General features: G+C 51.9%; 1 protein-coding gene across 1 annotated transcript in view; it reads right to left on the reverse strand.

Annotated features, from left to right (window-relative positions):
• Window positions 1–10,509: 10,509 nt before the first annotated feature.
• Window positions 10,510–19,368, reverse strand: part of PDE6D (phosphodiesterase 6D) — a 34,537-nt gene continuing 25,678 nt past the window's right edge. The window contains exons 2-5 of the mRNA XM_058812307.1: window positions 17,630–17,718; window positions 14,340–14,465; window positions 13,449–13,554; window positions 10,510–11,130 (exon numbers count right to left, since the gene is read on the reverse strand). Coding sequence (XP_058668290.1) covers window positions 11,049–11,130; window positions 13,449–13,554; window positions 14,340–14,465; window positions 17,630–17,718 — 403 coding nt within the window. The 3' untranslated portion in view covers window positions 10,510–11,048. The remainder of the gene's footprint in view (window positions 11,131–13,448; window positions 13,555–14,339; window positions 14,466–17,629; window positions 17,719–19,368) is intronic.

Here is a 19,368-nt window from a genome sequence, read left to right on the forward strand (position 1 = left end):
GGCTGCCTCCCAACTGCTGCTTTTTGTTTTAGTTTTTATTTGTTTTAGTTTTTTATTTCTTTCTTCCCTTCTTTATCTCCTTTCTTTCTTTGCTTTGGACGTGGGCTGGGAAGAGAGAGAGGGCTGCAGAGTGTTGATGGGGAAGTCTGGGGGCTGTGCTGTCCCCTTGTGGCTGTGGTGGTAGGGGAGGCAGGGTCTTTCCATGGCTGTATTCCTGTGGAGAGCTGCACCAGTGTCCCCAGCATGGCCTCTGCATGATCCTGCATGCTCTGGCTGCCCTTGGCAAGAGGGTAGGGATGGGTTAGATTGGGAAACGTGGACAGGGAGTGTGGGGGCCTGGGTCTGGTTTGCTCAGCAATTCTGTCTGCAGCCAAATTTGTTGGGGATTGTTTGCCTTGTGTAGTGGGGATGAGAAACCCATCCCCAAAATCCTTCCTTGCAGTATCTGCTGCAGGTGATGGACCCCTGGTTGTGGGGTGGGGAGAGCTCCGGCCACGTAAATGCCTTCCCTCCCTTGGGGCTTGAGTATTGCTGGCAGTGGGGCAGGAGTCAGTGTCAGCAGGGATTGGATTCAGATAGAGCTGGTCCTGGGAGATGCTCCAGCCTGCACTGGTCACCCAGCAATTTCTGGGGTGCCAAGTTCAAGGTTTTGGTAGTGGGACTCGGGGTAGATAGGTCAGGGTTGTCTGTGTGCTCTAACATACCAAAATGGCCTTAAGCCTTAGCCTCTGCTGCTTTGCTCCTAACCTTCCTCCAACTCATTTTTCCTCCCTCCTCCAGGGTGTTGGAGCTTGGAAAAGCTCAGCCTGCTCTGCCAGGTGTGTGGAGTTCGTTTGCAAGAACCTGCTCTGTATCTGTGCTCCCAAACCCTCGCCCTGGCTCCAGGGAGTCCCCTTTCCCTGCTGATCCAGGCTGTGCCAGAGCCTCACCAGATGGTCTCATTTCCTCCTCTCACGCTGCAAGCCCAGCAGTCAGTGTTCAGATGCTGGGACATGATTCATCTTTTAGTTTCTTTTTTATTTTTTAAAAGAGGAACCAGTGTGCATTTAATGCACTGGCTGCAAGGGTCACAGCCTCTCCTGATCACCAGGAGCAGCCAGGTCATTTCCTCTGCACTTACACCTTAATTATCCAGTGAATGGTGGTGCTGCCTGATTGCTTATCAGATTTACTGCCTCTATGCACAGGCCCCTTCCAGCCCTGCGGGGTGAGGGGAGCTGTGGCAGGGCTGGAGGCAGCACTAGGTTTGGTATTCCAGTCCTCCCATGGAATGGGACATTCTGGGAGTGACAAACGGTGCTGCTCATGTCACCGTGCTGCTGGGTCGGGCTTTGGTGTGCAGTGCTGGGAGTCGCGTCCACATCCTCGGGTCCTCACCACGGCTGCCCCATGTGTGGCTCCTGCATCGTGAGGGGATGAGTGCTCACGGTGCAAGACTCAAGCTGGTACTTGTAGATTTGCAAGGCAAATTATTCAAATAAGCTTCTGCAGCTGCGTAGAGAAGAGCTGGCTCCAGGTGTCCCTGAAATGTGGGGACTCTGCACACACAAAACTGGTGTGAGGGCCCAGGGGTGGAGAGGGGGAGCAGTGGCCTTACAGTCCCCATTGCACAGAAGGACTTGTCTGCTCTGCAGCCCCACAAAACCCTGGTGGTCTTGGGTCATAGGGTCCATTTTGGTGTGGGGTAAAACTGGAGACTGCCCCAGCCTCCCAGGTGGGCACACTAATGTCGGGTAGCGCATGGAGCAGCCAGGGGTGTGGGGGCAGGTCAGAGTGACTCCCAGCCCCACAGCCCCTGCCCTACACCCGGCAGCTGTGAGCCCTGCAGCCAGCGGGGATGGAGAGGGCAAACCCCAGTTCCTCCCCCCACGTGCCCTGGTGTTTCTGCACCCCATCTCCACCCCTCGTGGCTCAACCCCAGTGGCTCTGGCTGCCCCTGCTGCCCCATGGCCTGGGGGTGCTCTGGCAGTGCCAGGGCAGGGCTGAGCTGAGGCACAGCTCCGTGCACGGATCCTCGCAGGCATCCCAGCCCCAGCCAATCCCCACGTGGCAGCTCAGCCCACTAGCCAATCCTGTGCTGCCACCTGGCCCTTCCTCACTCATGCTGTCTCCACCAATCACAACCAAGCAACACTCTGATCTGACCAATCATGTGCTGCCACCTAGCACTATGCCACAGCCAACCACGTGCTGCCACTTGTCTCTGCTGCTGCCTCACCCCTGCAGCAGCCACCCACCAATCACAGTGCGAGGGGGGCTGCATTGAGCCAATCAGAAGCTGCTGCCTGCCTCTGGCCTGGCTAATCAGGGGCAGCCACACCCTGCCAGGAGCTATAAAAGCCCTTCAGCTCCGGGCTGTCCCAGCAGTCGGGGTCATTCCAGGATGGGGGACCTGTGGTCGTTTTGGAAAAGGCTCCCACCTGTAGGGTCCTGGGAGGATGTAGGTGGAACGCGGTGGTTTTGTGGTGCCCAATGCCACGGGGGCTGAGTGAATCCAAAATGCTCGAGGGACTGCCCGCCTGGGTAATGTCTTGGGACAGGGGCCAGGAGCAGCAGGTCCCCCCAGCAGGAGAAGGCTTGCAGGAGTCGTGCCAGCTGAAGGTGCCTGTGAAGATCTTGGAGATGTTTTCCTGAGGAGTCAGCCTTGTGCCAGGGTCTGCCCACTGAGAGCTGGAGAGTCCCACCTGCCTCAATGTTCAGGAGATGATCCCAGCTCTGCCTGGAGGCCCGAGCTGGGCTCTGTGGGGGCTGATGACGCAGGGCAGAAGGTGAAGAGCCCGCAGCCATGGTGTGCCTTCAGGCGGGAGCAGTGCTGGGGCCCTCACCCAGAGGTGTCACAGGTCACACGTTCAGCTGGGACCTGCAGGGCACAAGTGCCAGTGCCGCCCGTCACCTGCAGACACCTCGTGTTGGTTGTGAGGGATCTGAACCCTGCTGAGCTGCTGATCACGCTGCTCCTGGAGACTGTGGAGGCAAGTGGATGGAGCTGTCCTCAGGTGGATGCTTACCTCTGAAGATGGGTGAGGTGGCTCCCACAGGAACTATCGGGAGAGCTGCAGGAGGGAGCGTCAGGAGAGCCTCGTATGCACCAGGAGGGACCCAGGCTGTGCCCATGTGCTCCAGTGGCCACTGAAACCAAGGGCAGCCCTTCTGAGGATTCTGCTGTCTCCAGACCTCAGCTGAAGCCATTTTGTGTGGCTCAACAACCAGGTGGACTGAGAGCAGCTCCCACATGGTTGGCCTGATGCACATCACTCCAGAGGAGGTGTCCTGCCATGGGTCATGGCCAGCAGAACCACTGGGGCTGAGCCCATGCCCTGTGGACAGCTGGACTGAGCCTGGCCTGGCACAGCTGCCTCCATCCTGACCTGCCCATGGTGGGTTTGTTGTCCTGCACCAGCTGTAGCTTTTGGTTAGCCTCATCCAAAACTTCTTGTTCCATCTTGACAACCCTCATGAAATTTGGAGCACCTTGGGGGCTCGGTAGAGAACCTGCCTGTGGAGGATGCAGGGCTTGGACTGCAGGCAAGACACAGGCTGGGGTTGGTTACTGCTGCAGTTTGTGTCTGGGCAAATAATTGGCATCAGCTTAAGAGACTGACGAGTGAAACTGCCTCCCAGGTGTGATTCCTCAAACTCACAAACACAGAAGCAATTTTGAGTGGTTGCTGTTGAGAATAGGCACAAAGAGCTGTTCCTGTGGTGGAGCAATTGCCACCTGGCTCAGGATGTGAGGTGTCCCATTGGAATAGACCCCTCAGGAGTGGGCTGTGGAAGCCCAGGGCCTTGGCCAGTCATGCCTGGTATGACTGTATGTGCCTCCTCAATGGCTCAGGAATGTTTGTGCACTTGCCTTAAGAGCTGTCTGGTGTGGGCAGGAAAGACCAGCCCAGGCTGGAGAGCAGAAGTGGGACATCTCATTGCTGTCTCATCCCTGGCTGCTGTGTCCCCACAGCCTGTCCCCTTCAGTGAGCCAGGGCAGCTCTGTCCCTGAGCCCTGAGGTGGCTGTTGGAGGGACCAGGCTGTCCCCAGCCCAGTAGAGGTCCTTGAGCTCTGAAACCCAGCTGGATGTTGGCCCCCACTGCCAGATCTTCTTGGGGCCACCAACTCAATCCTTTCCCCCTCTGGGGGTGGGAGCCTTGGAGAGGGAGCAGAGCTGGGCTGCCTGGAGCTCCTCCTGTGCAGATCCTGTGAATCCTCCATCCTTGTGCCCATGGCTGCTCCACCTTCTCTGGCTGAGCTGGTCCTCTCCAAAAGGCTGAGACAGCCCCTCAGCTTTGCAAACCCTGCTGAGGGCTGTGGCTCCTGTTCAGGGCTGGCTGGGGAGCCCCAGAGGGAGGGGTGGTGGACAGGCAGGGGTTGGTGGGCTCAGACCCACTCCACAGTGCTGTGCTGGGTGTGGGCCAGGAGGAGACCTTGGAGTAAGTGTCCAGTGCTGTCCTTCAGAGCAGATGTGGACCTGGAGAGGATCCTGCATTCCTTTTCTAAGAAAGCACAGTGCAAGTGGAACAGCTGGGGGTTGAGAAAGCACAGGCTGATTTGCTCTTGGAGAACCCACAGGGATGAATCTTTACATGTGTCCTTTCCCATTCAGACAGAGGCCTGAAGATGAGGGGCTCTGCCTGGCTGTTGGGTGGGATGTGGGTCCTCCAGGCACAGGATCTACAGGCAGAGGAGGGATGTGGCTCTAAATACCCTGGCTGGAGTGGCAGGGAGTGTGGTCCTGCATGGGGCTGGACACCAAGCGAGGCCCTGAGGGCTCACAAGGGCTCAGAGCAGCTGCTGTGGGGTGCAGCCCCTGCAGGGATGGAGCAGTGCAGGCTGCAGAGCCAATTCTGGTTGAACCAAACCGCAGCAATTACAGGGGCTGGCTGGTTTGGGGCAAATCCCCCTTATCCCCACTCCCAGGGTGAGGATGTGCTGCTTCCCTGGGGACACCCCCAGCCCAAAGCTCCATCCCCAGGATGGGCTGTGGAACAAGGCTGCAGCTCTGGAGCAGCGTCTGGGGAAGAGAGCAGCAGGCAGGGCAGGACTGTGGGACTCTGCCATGGGAAGAGATGAGCATGGGACACCAAGCAGGGACTGGAGCAGGTGCTTCCTGCACTCTGTGCAGCTCCGTGGGATGGCCGTGGGCACCCCTCAGAGCTGGTCGGTTCCCAGCAAAGGCAGGGGACTGTGTGTGGCCTTGGGGAGCCCCACCGGCCTGTCTGGGGACTTGCACATCCCCAGCTTGGCAGGAACGTGGTCGAAGGAGGGATGAGGGCAGGCGTGAGGCACGGAGGTGTCGGTGCCTGTGGAGATGCTGGGACACCTCATCCCAGCTCCGGGCTGGCCGCGGGAACTCCGTGTCCAGCCCAGAGGTGCGGTCGCTCCTGTCGTGGGGCACGGCTGGTGGCACGTCCCATCCCGGGTGTCCCGCCAGCACCTCGGGGGCTCTCCCGGCTCCGGGCGAGGCGGTGACCGCGGCCGCAGCGCTCTCCCGGCCCGGCAGCAGCGGCAGCATCAGCGCTGTCTCGCAGCTCCATCTAGCGCTGCGGGATGGGCACGGCCCCGCTGCCCCCGGAGCCGCCGTGGCTGTCCCCCGCCCTGGGTGGCGCTGCCAAGGCCAACCTGCCAGGAGAGCCGGCCAGGTTGGTGGTGACGGGGATGAACAGGCGGCACAGCGTGGCTGCTGGCCCGGGGCAGCCGGAACTGCCTCCCCTGAGCTCCTGCTCTGTGCCAGGGAATTTCCTGCAAGGATTCCGGTAAACGTCGAGGGGCGCAGACGTTCCCAGTTCCTGAGCCAAATGTATCTGGGCTCAGCTGCCGGGTTTGCCACCTCCTCCCATGGAAATTGGGCCTCTGCCCTCTCCTTGGAACACTTGCTTCTCTATCAGCCAGGTGGCTCCAGCTCTGTCAGTGCCTCACCCTCGGGGCCTTCATGTCGCTCCTGCATCCCCTGCAGTTTCTTGGGGCCCATCTTCCATACCTGGTGAGACTGTGATTCCTTCCCACAGCTTGTCACTGTTCCCCTTTCCCACATGCAGGGCAATGTCAGACCTTTCCAGCCTGGCTTTGGGGACACCAGGATCCCAGCACCATTACAGGGTCCTCTCATCCCCTTGCTCTGTGTCCCCTGCTTGTCTCAGCCTGTCACTCCTTCTGGGTGCCTGCCACTCTCCACACCCTGCCTGGCACTGAGGTGCTGGGGGAGCAGGCAGGATTCTGGTGTGGGGGGGGTGGTGCAAGAAGGATTTTGGCTCAGAGCTGGATGCCATAAGAATGGAATGCTCTTCCAAAGGGGCTGTGGTGATGGTTGGCCCCTCTCTTGGAGCACTGCAGATGTGGCTGTCAGACCTGACCTGCAGTGGGGTGAGGCAGCTGCTGAGCCCAACAGGGATTGCAGCCAGGTCCTGTAGCACTGAGGGCTGGTGGGCAGAGGCTCCCTAGGGCAGGAGGAATTGCCACCTTGCACTGAAAAAAAGGGTGCTTTGAATCCTGTATTTGCTCCAGCTGCCCTCCTCCTGTCATTGGAGAGAGATGGAACTGTGCTCAGGTCACTTGGCAGTGAAATCCCTGTGTCTGAGTGGATGAGTGCCTGCCTGGGGCTCTGCCTACTCTGATTTGGCAACTCAGGGGTGGGATCTGTGCTCCCAAAAAGGAGCAGAGGACTCAGACCTTCCCTAGGCCTCCTGTCTCCTCCCAGTGCTGCTGAACTGGATGGCACTGGGTGCGATGGGACGAGATGTTGCTGACCCCGTTGTCACCGCTCTGTGCCCGCTGTCCCCTTGCTCTGCCCGCGCCACCGGCACCTGCGGGAAGGTAAGAGTAGCAAAGCAGACACCGAACATAACGTGGCCCTGGGCTGTTTGTGCGCCTTTTGTTCGGCAGCAGCTCTCATGAATCAGCTCATTAAGCGCATTAGGATGGCTCTGCCGCCCCGCCTGAGCCTTGTTTGGGCGGGGCAGATTTGGGGCACGGGCCAGGAGGCCCGGTGGCTTTGCCGGGCGGGCAGGCAGCTGAGGGCTCCCAGAGCAGCCCTCAGGGTGAGTGACAGCCTGGAGAGCTGCTGGCCATGGGCGCTGGGGGTGTGAGAGCCTGGTGAGTGCCGTGGAGAGCCGGCCCAGTTCTCCTCACCTTGATGGCAGCACACAGGGAAGGGTCACTCACACCCAGTGCAGGGCCCTGCTCCACAGCCAGCCCTGCAGCCTATCGTGGGGTGGTCCCATTGCCATCAGCCGTGCTTCAGGGACCCTTATGGTGTGATGGACCCCAGAACTATGCAGGGAACTCCCATGAAGCCAAAAGGCTTTTGTGCATCACCCTCCTCCCTCGCTGCTGAGCAACAGCCCAGCTTGGAGTGCTCCCAGGCCAAGCCATGGCTGGAGGGTGGTGAGGATGGAGCTTCACCCCAATGTCTGTGTGCCAGCCCCCCGAACTGTGCTCAGCTCTCTCCAGTTCCTGATGTGCCTCCGTGGGCCCTGACTGCGTGCCGGGCTCTGCTCTCACCGCCGGGTTTCCAAGGCTGCCAGGGCGGCTCACGGCCCTCTCGAGGTGGGGTCGAGACCCCTGCGGCGATTTCCAGTTGGCAGGAGCACGTTCTCTCCCCGAGGCTCTAGAAAGAAATGCCCCGGCTGGGAGGCACCAGTGCCTGCTGTGGGAGCCATCGAGGCTGAACACCCCGGGAAGGCCGCGGCTGCCGGCCGCGAGTCACCACAGCAGCAGTGGCTGCCACACCCGGCCGGGCCGTGCCAAAGGCTCCAGCAGGCACCTGAGGCAGCAGCTCCAAGCGAGCCAGGGCTCTGTGAGTGGCCTGAGCTTTGGGCAAGGCCCTGCCTAGTGAGAGACTCCTCAGGGGCCTTAGCCAGGTCCTGTCCTTGCCAAAGTTGCCTCTCTTCCACCACGGAGCTTTTCCCTCATGCAGAGCCCTGCTTGTGTAGATGGCATGGGGGTACTTTGTGGCCCAGAGCTGCCTGCCAAGCCTGTGAACTTCCAGATGGGAACTGATTTGGTAAGTAAGAGAGGGAATCACTGTGTTGGTCCTTGCACTCACTTGTGACCCCCAGACTTTGCAGAGGGTGGCATGAGGATGCCCTCAGGTTGCAGCCAGAGCTGCCACAGGGACATGAGTGGTTGGTGGCAGTGGTGACATATGCATCCCTGACTTCCTGCTCCCCTCTCTCGCTTTCTAGCCCCACTTTTCCCTTCACTGGCACCTTTGCTGTCCCATGCAAGGGAGCCAAGATCTGACTGTGCCATGCTTGGGCCCTGGGCACGGGACATGCCCGTGTCTCTTGCCCCTTCTCCCACGACTGCCAAATCCCATCAGCCCCACAGGGCAGGGTGCCTGGGCCAAGAACGGGCTCCTGCTCGGGACACCCTGGGGCCCTTTGCCTGGGTTTGGGTGGTGGCTGCTCATTCCCAGTGTCACCCTGCCCTGCGGCCCTGCCCGGCCCGGCCCGGGAGAGGCGGTTCGGGACCAGGAGCGGGTGAGCTGCTCCGGCTGTTCCGCACGGAGCCACTGGAGGGCGGCAGTGACCCACCATAGCGGGGCCCGCCGGCTCCGGCCGGGCAAACTGGGCGAGCTGGGCAGACTGGGCCAGCCCGGGCAGGGCGGGCGCGGGGGGAAGGGGCTCCGGAGGCCCCCCCGGGCCGTCTCAGGCCCCGCGTCCCTCCTGGACCCTCTTCCAGCGCTGCTCGCCCGGCGGGAGCCTCGGCCACGCGGGTCGGTGGCCGCTTGGAGCCCCGCGGAGCCTCCAGCGTGAGCGGCCCCGCAGGGAGCCGGGGAGGGTAAGTGGGTGTGGGAATTCCCAGTTTGTCTCACAGAATGATGTGGGTTGGAAAGGACTTTTAAAGGTCACCTAGTCCAACCCCCCTGCCAGGAGCAGGGACATCTGAACCAGGTCAGGATCAGTGGATCAGCACCTGATCAGAACCGGGTCAGGTGCTGATGCTCTGACTTGACCTGAAATGGGGCAACCTGTTCCCGTGTTTTACCACTCTCACCCTAAAAAATTCCTTCCTTATATCTATTCTAAACTGACCCTCCTTTAAAGCCATCACCCCTTGTCCTATAGCTATGGGCCCTACTAAAGAATCTGTTCCTGTCTCTTACAGTCCCCTACAAGTACTGGAAGGCTGCAGAAAGGTCTCTCTGGAGCCTTCTCCAGGCTGAACAACCACAGCTGTCTCAGCCTATCTTCACTAGCAAGCCCACCCTTCCCTCTGATCATTTTTGGGGCCTTCTCTGGACCTCCTCCATCAGGTCCATGTCTTTCCTGTACTGACACCTCAGGGCTGGATGCAACACTCCAGGTAGGGTCTCACAAGAGTGGGGTAGAGGGGGAAAATCATCTCCCTTGACCTGCTGGCTGTGCTGCCTTGGATGCTGCCCAGGATACGAGAAGGAAAAGGCAGCAGGGTAGACTCAGACCCACTGGGAGCATCTGTCCCTGTGCTCTGGGTCAGTCCTTGGTTGTAGCTGAGCTTGGCAGAGGTGGTGCCTGCTCCCTGTCTCTGCTGGACCCCTCCTCTGTGCGTCTAGCAGGGTGTCTGCCCTACAACACAGACAGCTGCTCTCAAGACCCTCAACCTTTTTCACTTTTCCTTTTTGGATACCTTTGTGTCTCCCCTTGGACAGAGTCCCACGCTCAGGGGCTGTGGTTTGTGCTGGGTGCAGTTTTGGTTGGTGTCTCTGTTTGAAGGCTGGCCTGGGATGGTCACAGTGCTGACAAGACACTGCCCTGCAGGTGCTCCAGGCTGGGATCCTTCAGTGAGGTCTAGTGAGAGTTGCTGTCATGGCTAATGGGGATTAATGGTCCAACTTCAAATCCCCTAAACAATATTTACTCTGTATCCCTCCCACACACACCCAGTGGCTGAATCCAGGATGTGAAATGATGCCTTTCATTTCCCTGTGGCTCTGAGGATCTCCAGCCCAGCAACAGGACAGGCTGACCAAGGCACTGAGTGATTACACAGCTGCCTGTGATGTTCAGGAGCAGCAGCTGGAGATGCCCCTTCCCACAATGTCCACGTGCAAGAGCTGATTACAAACTGCAGGGAAAAGTGGCAGCAGGGCTGGAGAAATGTGTCACAGAAAAAGTGCTGCTGTCACTGAAGCCTCCCCACGTGGGGAGTGTTGGTGTCAGTGGAGCTCCAGGGAGCCCAGCCCAGCACGGGAGTGGTGCTGTGGGCTCAGGGGAACCTGAGTTTTCCAGAAGGGCTTGAGTGTCCCCAGGCACTTGGAAAAGCACAATAGTGTGCAGTGCTGCTTGAGAAACTGGTGACAAGGGGACAATTGGCCCCAAGGGATTAACAGAGGGGAGGCCAAGGAGAAGCCTTGGTCAGAGAAGTCAGGACACCTTTCTGATGAAGCCAGCTGGAGGAAGAGCACAGAGAGGGGGGGTTGTGGAAGGGGCAGAGCAGTGGAAAGCCCTGTTCTGCTGCTGGCTTGAGTGATGGGAGTTTGTGCCTGCTGAGGTACATTTTTGTAACAGAAAGGAAAACACACAGAACTGACATTTCTTCCCTTCTTTGGACGGTAGGAATGTTTTAATTGAGAAATTTGTTTTAATTACATTAGGTGATATCACAGTCTATTTTACAAGTTTGGGGTAAGAGGATGTGTGGACCAGTTACACAGAAATCCAGCGAAAGGATAAAAATCTACAACATGAGAAAAATGAAAAGGTTAACTTAACCCCAAAATAAAAGCATTGAGAGTTTGGTGTGAGTGGAAATGGGAGATTACACCAGGGTCCAGAGAAGTAGAAAGGATGAGACTAACACAAATTTACAGTATTGTTCTGCATGACCACCGTTTGCCTGTGTTCAGAGACAGCCTCTCTTCCTGAGGGCATCGCTATGCAGCTGGCCCCGTCTCTGAGGATTTGGTCTGGTCTTGTCAGAGAAGAAAGCAAAAGAACTGATGGGCAAAGGTCACAACCCACGCTGAGCTGGTCCCCAGGGTCACTGCCTACAGGAGTGTCTTCCACTGGATAGTCGGGGGGGTTCTGCACCAAGAACTGTATGGAGGAAAACTAAAACAGCTCCAAAAAGCCCCATCTCAAACGTAGAAAAGTCTCACTCTGGAAGTGCTTACGAGAAGATCGTCATCATAGAATTTGGTTTCTATAATAACATTACCACTGCAGGAGGAAAGGAGGAGAAAGGTGTTAGAAGGATGCATGGACAGTGATTGCTCCTCTCCACGCTCTCACAAGCCTGGGCTCACACCCTGACCACCCCACAACCTCATTTCTCTGGTTTGGAGCACTGGTCAGGGTTGGTCAGGATTCAGGGATCTTCCAAACACATTCCTGTGTGGAATGTTCCACCCATCCCTCCCCTGTCCGAGCACTCTGAGTACTCAGGTACTGCTCACCCTGCAGAGTGCTCAGACAGCAAACTCCTGCTCACTCCCACTGCTAAAAATAAACCAGCAGTCCCAGCACCTTTAGGACCCTGCCTCCTGCAGGAATTGTGAAAACCAATGGGAATTCTTTTTTTATTCTCCTTCTCTGTCCTCTAGTGCTGAGCAAGCTACATCAACCAACATGTCATTTCCCTGAAGAAGTGCTTAAATGCAAAGGCACAAGCATATTTTATACAGCAATGGAAATGTGGATTTGGGTGTGAAAGAAGCTCTGGAGATTTAACTTGCTGACTTCTGAGATTTTGGTACATAAAATTAGAACTCTGGGACCATTATAACACCTGGACACCTAAGCAGTGTGATCTGACCTTATCTAAACAACCTGGACCTTGAAAAGCAAAGCAGCAGTTCTACCTCCACTGTGGCTCTTGGTGTCTGTAACACTGGACCTGCTAAGAGTGTAAGGTTTTGTTGTGGTGTGGACAATGCTTGAACTGAAAATGTCAGGTAATGTCCTCAATCTGATACTTGCTCATCTTGGGAACTCTTCATGCACAGTGCCTTGGTTAGCACCAAGGATCACATCTCCATTCTCTCCTGGTTTGGAAACACCAAGACAAACCTGAGGTCTTTGGGAATATTAAAAAATGAGGGGGGGTCTCCAAATCTTGGCAGCTGTAAAATGACTTCTTTGGGCCACAAGTTTCCCTTTGGATTTCTTTGGGCTGGGGCATTCTACTGAAAAGCCTCAAGAATGACTTTAGGATACCTCTATAAACAGGAGAGAGAGATCTGGGCTCCCCACTGCAGGGAACAAATGGGACATTGGAAAATACTCAAGGTCATTTGAAAACTAACTTCTCTTGATTCCCAGTCCTGAAAACATCTTGAATTCCTGAGATGATCAAAAGCAACTTGTCAGATGTCTTTGTTTCTTTATTCTGGTTCCCAAATCTGGCTCCTCCTGTACTGACAGTGCCCAGCTCTGGGAGCTGAGGTGTGTGCAGCACCTCCAAGGTTCTGAGCAGGCTGTGCCAGGAGCACTGTTGGAACACTGGTGCTCTCCTCCAAGCCCATTCTCTTTGAAACGTGCTGTGAATGGCAATCAGTGATGGTAGCTCCCATCCCAGTGCCTTCTCTGTGTGACTGGCTTTGCTCCAGACAGGGAATGAGAGGGAAAATGCTGGAGAGGGAGATCTTCCAGAGGACACAGTGACCTTGCTGCTCCCTGCCTGCCTCCTGCTGGCAGCAGGGTTCCCAAACCCTTCTGTGTCTGGCACTGCTCTCCTTGTGTGCTTGCCAGCACCCATCCAGCACTGCAGGGAGGATGGTTACCCTTCCCAAGGCCTCCCTCCAGGAGCCTTTTCCATCATCCCCCCAAGCTGGAGCCCACACCACGTGTCACTGTCACACATCTGAGGCATCCCTGCCCTGCTCAGGAGCCCTTGTGCACACAGAGCCAGAAGCAGACTTTGTGGGGAGGCTGTGTGAATCTTCCTGCAGGTGACTGTAAAATGACTGACTCCTACCTGTTAAAGTACTTTAGCCCCAGATACAACTCTGTGCACAGTGTACATAAATGTGTATGTATGCCTATACACTAAATCTGTACAGGCCAATGTTAAAGACCCAAAGCTCAGCAAAGTATTACAGTGATGAAACAAACACCAGAGCAGCTGCTACAGGTGATATATCGCATCAACTGAACTACTTTGGGCAAGAATCAATGATCAATAGCTGATTTAAAAATGGCCCAAAAATCTGCTGGGTTTTTTCTTCCCTGGATATAACAGGCATTAAGTTGTAAAACATTTTAAAATCCTTTCACGATTCACCTTCCAAAAAAATTAAGCAACTTTATTAAAGAATCAGTTTCACTTTCTCCAAACCTTTATTGCTATATTAATGCAAATTGGACCTGTGGGAAGGAAGGTAATGAGGTTGGCTTAACCCCTTTTATGTCTCAACGACTAAGAGTAGTGAGGTGTTTCAGAGTTGGTAGCAGCTCCCTCTTCTCCTGCCCACCAAGGAAATGCCATGCACTGCTTTTGCTCTGCCTGCTCTCAGCCTCTGCAAGCCCAAGGCACTCACGTTAAAACGTTAGCTGGCATCATCTGTGATTCAGGTGCTGCCTCTATCAAGGACTGCCAAGTGTTTGTGGAGTTAGGAATCACAAAACCAAATTCAAAGAACCATTCTGCAAAGTAAAAGAAAAAAAAGAGATCCAGAGGCATTTGAAAGAAGGAAATTCACAAATGGCCCTTTTCACCTGATAGGCTGGGGAACTCCCTAAACTGTCGTGCTGGGCTGCCAACATTTTACATTTAAATTACTTTGTACAGCTTAAACTGCACTGAACCCTCCTCTCAGAGCAGATCCTCCCTTTCTAAAATAGCTGATGGCACTGATAAGGTCACACCACTTCCGTGGCATTGGGTGAAAATTTCTGACACACCTAATTGGGAACAGGAAACCACCCTCCTCCTCCTGCAGACATCCTGGGATCCAGCTGAGGTTAAGTTGCAGGTGGTTGCCCAAAAGACGCGGAGCTCAGTGTTTTATCTGCCCCTCCTGCCCAGACTAAGAGCAGCACTGCACTGAGGGGGGTCAGAGGTGCAGTTGTGGGGTCACTGGCACTGCTGAAACCAGGCAAACCAGAGGCTCCAGCCTGGCACTCTGAGGAACACCCAGGAATTCCTGTAATAGCTGACTTTGAAATAGCCTGTTTCCTTGCCTCAGGCAGCCTGGGGTGGATTTATGCCCTCAGGCATGATTACCCAGCTTTTTTGCTTACATAACAAAGTGTTAATACACTTATGAAATGCCATCCTTAATACTGTGGCCCATTAGTCCTGACAAGATGAGTGCTTCAGAGCTACTCTGAAAAATTAAAATCACCACATTCAACCCATTTTAGTCTCTCTAATCCCCGCCCTGCTGGGGGTCAGTCCCTGTGCTGCAGCACACAGAGCACATCCATACCTTCTAGACACTGCCCTTTGAAATAAACTTTCTGTTCCAGACGGAATTTTTCCATTTGTTCTGCTGAGGAAAAGTTTAACTCCCGGGATACTGCTTTACATTTCAGGATTTTTTTAGGAACTCGAGCTGTGAAACAGATAAAGAAGCATTATTTGGACACAATAAAATCCAGCTTCTGCAGGTACTATTATTCTATACTTGGAAATAATGATTAGGACTAATACAAGATCATAGCAGCAGGAAAAATACAAACACAAAGGACTTTGTTTTTACATTTGTTTTTACATTTGCAAGAGTGAAATCCAAGATGCAAATACCTTAAGTACCCTGCCCACAGCCAAGAATGAAATTTATGACAGAACCAGGGATACAAAACTGATCTCTCAGAACCAGACTCCTGGTTCTTAGTTGTTTGTTACTAGTAATTTTTCAAGTTGAAAATATATGATGCAACTTTAATTTTTGCTTTAAGAATTGTGCTGAAGATGACTGGCAGCCAAAGGGCTGCTTAGCACACCAAGCTCCTTAGCCCTTCTCACTTTTCCTTCCCTTTCAGACTGTGCATCCCCAGAGCAAACCACAAATGTGTGTTTCTCAGCCCAGCAGCACTTCCTGAGCCATCTCAGAGCTCTGGGAAGTAAATGCCATTCCCTTAATGCTGGGACCTGCCCAGGCTGTAAAGCCAGAACCACACTGGAAGGTTCAAGAGAGCAATTTGACAGTCCAGGTTTCTGGGCTCTTGCAATGGCTGAGACACCAAGAGCAAGTGGCAAACTGTACCTGGTAGATATTTCACAAGATTAATTTTTTTTTAGAGGTGGAGGAGTAAGAGAAGGGACAGCTAGAGAGCACTGATTTAGGGTCCTGATCAGGAGAGCATGAGGGGGAAGGCAAATCAGTAAAAATCTCCCAAGCCTGTCACACTTCAGTGGTGTGATTGTGCATAATTCCTTCCTGCATATTAGAGAATGTTTCACGTGAATTTTTTTAGAAATAAAGAGGGGAGGGAAGACAGCTGGCATGTGCTTTATGAGCCAAACTCTTCCAAAATGGACGGCACATTAAGACATCCATGAGCAGGGAGCAGGCTGGTGTTTAATAAATGCAGGAGTCTCCCAAACCCCAGGCAAATCTATCTAATGTAGAACAGTTCTATGGAGTAAGACCTTGATACAACATCAATCTCCAGAGCTGGAGGCTTAGGGAATGTAAGCCAACATCCTACCCCAAGGAGAAGTACACAGCCTGATTAAAAAAAACCCTAAAATTAAAAAAAAATATTAAAAAGAAAATTAGAAGTGTAAGGCAAGAGTTTTAAATGTAAAAGTTCTCTAATTATTTTAATGGGATTTTTTGCACCATGGAAACCTGCATGGCACCATCCTTTACTGCCCTCACCAGTACAGACTACACCATTGTGGATAAACATCCCTTTGCAGTTAAGTGTAAAATGACTCGTTAAAACTCTTCTGCGATTTAGTAATTTCATTTCTTTCATCCCGAAGACAGAGTGCTGAGAATGTTTGCTTTAACATTGTAAAACTACCAATAAATAGTTACTTTTAATAAAAGTAGGACTGTGTTGTCTTTAAACATCTGATTTAAGACATTTTAATTTACATTTATACCATCAAGAAAAAATTTTAATTGCAATTATTTATTTTAAGCTCATTTTACTTTTATTTCTCTCTTTTTTTTTCAATTAAAATAGAAAAGAAGGGAGTTTGATTCTCATCAGTTAAATCCATTTTAAAACATACTGGGATGCAGATAAGCATAGACTTAATCCTAAATTTACTAGTGCTTTTTGTTAACTTGAGTATGTACTATACCTGCACATTTATTTAGGCACTTCCATGGTTAACATACATTTAGTCAGATGCTTAATGATGATTAGATTAGAAAGTGTTGAATGACACATATCTTATTTACTTACAGGTAATTTTGGGTCCAACCATTTAGTTAGAAACTGAAATTCAATTTAAATATTCATATAATTATGTTTTCATTTCATTTAAATAAAGTTACCTTAAATATTTGGGACATTGAAGAAAGCAAGTTATCTTAGCCAAACTGATTTTACATTTTAAACTACACCTTTTCTTAGATAATGAAAGGACAATTTGTATGTCTTGAATGAAAGCTGGCTGTGGGGATTCTGTAAGAGCTACACCTCAGTGGCTTAGCCCAAGATTTGCTTGTATATTGGAAGAAACCAAACTTTACAGATTTGCATCTTCCAAATTGCCTCCCAGTTTCAAATGCCCTGTCACTGAACAGAGATGACAGGAAAAGCTCCTGCTGTCAGATGCTGGTTTAGATGATTAATTCTAGTTTCAGGTGTTCAGGCTGTGTTTTTTACTACTTAAGGCAGTTTAATGCTCAGACTTTGGCAGCAATCTAATACCACATTAATATTGTTTTTATTTCATCTGAGTGGTGATAGTAAATTAAGGTAGTAATACAGTACCATGATTTGAAACTTAAGAGTTCATTTTATAAAGAAACTTGTACTTAAATAAAATAGAAGTCATGTTTAAAAAGCAAATAGAAGTCCTGTTTAAAGAAAATGTATTTTATTCACTCTGCTATGTATTTGGTTCTTCATTTGCTGTGTCTAGACTGTGATTTGCCCTGAATGGCCACAGAACATACACACACACCAGTACTATAGAATGATTTTAGGACACATATGGATTTAATTTTAGAGCAATTATTCTGTTTGTCCTCACTGCTTCTGCTGCAGGACTGTAGCAGAACTGCATTTCCCCACACCTTTTAATTCACCATCAGATTACCCTGCTTTGTTGGATGTCTCCCCCCTTCTCAGCCTATTTATTAAGCATGACCCATCTACCTCAGATTTCTTTTCTAGCTAAGACATACAAGAACTGCTTTTTTTGCCTCTTCTCCCAAGGAAGAGCATCCTCCCATCAGTAATCTTTTCAGTGGCTTCTCCTAATAGCTCTCCTCTGCATCTGCCAGTTTGCAGGCATCCATCTTCTAGATGGATGAGTGAACTGTGTACCAGATAGGATCTTAACTATTCCTTGTACAATGGGCATTAATCTCAGGCCAGAGGATGTTTTAATTAATTCCCCAAGTTCCTCTGATGGAGATGACAGTTCTTGTTTTATTTGCAATGAAAATCTGAGGCACAGTGGGGTGATATGATTTGCCCAAGTGACAAAAGTGACATCTGTCCTTCAAAGCAGGGCTATGTTTGCAACTCAGGTGACCCAGACATGCAGCACCACCCAGTCCAAATGCACAATGCAGTCACACAGTACCTTCATGCTCCACTCCAGGGACAGACAGATCTTCTGTTCCTTGCCAGAGGATTTTCCCTGTTTCTGCATCCCGAAGGTTCATCCAATTTCTGATTGGGAAGCAAATAAGGAAAACAAGCTATCTCTATCCCTAAATGCTGTGGGTAGTATTCTTTGCTGAGCTCTGAAATAGGCTACTCCAGCTGAGTTTCAGTCATGGTTTCTCATTCTCAAGAGGCCAAGGAAAAGAGATGCTTTTTCCTTGAGAATAAATAAACAAACCAACCCCTGACCAGAATGAATGCAACAAGAGTTATATAGCCACAGATTTCGTTTTCACTTTAGACTGGAGCTTGTTAACCTCATTTATCATTTTCCACTGCTTCTAAAGGATAAAGGCAGTGTCACTGTGCTGTGGAGAAGCAAGAACATTGCTAACAATAACAGATTGTTACACAAACAATTGCTCTTCTCTAGTATTTGAAAATGGCTAGGAAAAGGAGTCCTTTCTACATAACATGAGAAAAAGAATAGCATCCAATCCAGCTTGTTTTCTTAGCTTACAAAATATTAGTATCAAGGGTAGTTCTATTGCTGTTGACCTCGTAACTGCCATTCATGGGAATTCTTCAGCTGCTGAGTGCTAAGCAAAGAGAGATCTTCTCTTTTCACTCTCAGCAAGTGAGGCTGTGCCAGCCTGATCAGTGAATCAGTCAATAAATCTATAGGCAAGTAGGAAATATTCATATTTCCAAAGGGACAGTTAATAATGATCTTAAGTACACCTTTGCAAAATCTCTGTCCCAGGGTAACTCAGCCACTGACAGCTCAGAACAAGGAGCCTGCACACCTGCATGATGCCATCCTGAACAGGGACACAGCCATCCACAGGCCTCAGGCCCTCCTGCTCTGCAGCTCCTCAGGGTCGCTCTGAGGATTCACCAGTTCAACACCAGAGGCTGAACAGAGCAGGATCTGTGGGGTGAGCCCACACAAACCAGAGCCTTTCCAGGAGCTGCCTTTGGCTGCTTTATGGCAGCACACCCTTCTCAGTCAGGACTGCCTACAACAACTGCTCAGGGAACTGCCTGGGGAGCTGCAGACAGAAGAGGGACAATATGGGCCCTGACATGGGTATAAATAGGAGCTGTTGGAGATTTGCATATTGAACTCATCCTCTAACACACACAGTTTCCAGGCAGACTCACACAAACTCATCACACTGATCACATTTTTCCAGAGCTCCCAGGAAGAAACAGATGCTTTAGCAAATTTTGCATCACAGACGAACATTTGTTTTAAAATTCTGTGTGTGGAGGAGGGGAAGGGAAGATGGCTGCTTCAGCAGAGATGTGAGGATTCTTTCCCTTGCTGAAGGCTGGTCAGACTTTCCACGCCCCACTGAAAAGACAAAGAAAATGTGTGCACAGGGTCTGTTCACATAAAGCTTAGAGAATGGAAAGAGGGAACACAGGGCAGCCTGCTCATGTCCTTCTAGGCTTGTTCCAAACACAATGTATCTACCACTTGTTCTGGGATTAAGGCAAATGAGAAAGGGGCAGAAGATGAAAAGCATCCTCTGAGGGCTCCATTTGGCACCTCCATATCCTAGCAGGAAGCTGCAAAGTGCAGCTCTCCCCAGCCAGCAACCCAAGGGATACAGGGACTGGCAGGGAAGTCAGAGAGAGAAAATGAACAGCAGAATGGGAAGAAGAATGTGCAGCAGAGCTGGGCATTTCATGTGGTGCTGGCTGAAAAAC

This window comes from Ammospiza caudacuta, chromosome 11 (genome assembly GCF_027887145.1).
Source record: "Ammospiza caudacuta isolate bAmmCau1 chromosome 11, bAmmCau1.pri, whole genome shotgun sequence".
Classification (NCBI taxonomy): domain Eukaryota; kingdom Metazoa; phylum Chordata; class Aves; order Passeriformes; family Passerellidae; genus Ammospiza; species Ammospiza caudacuta.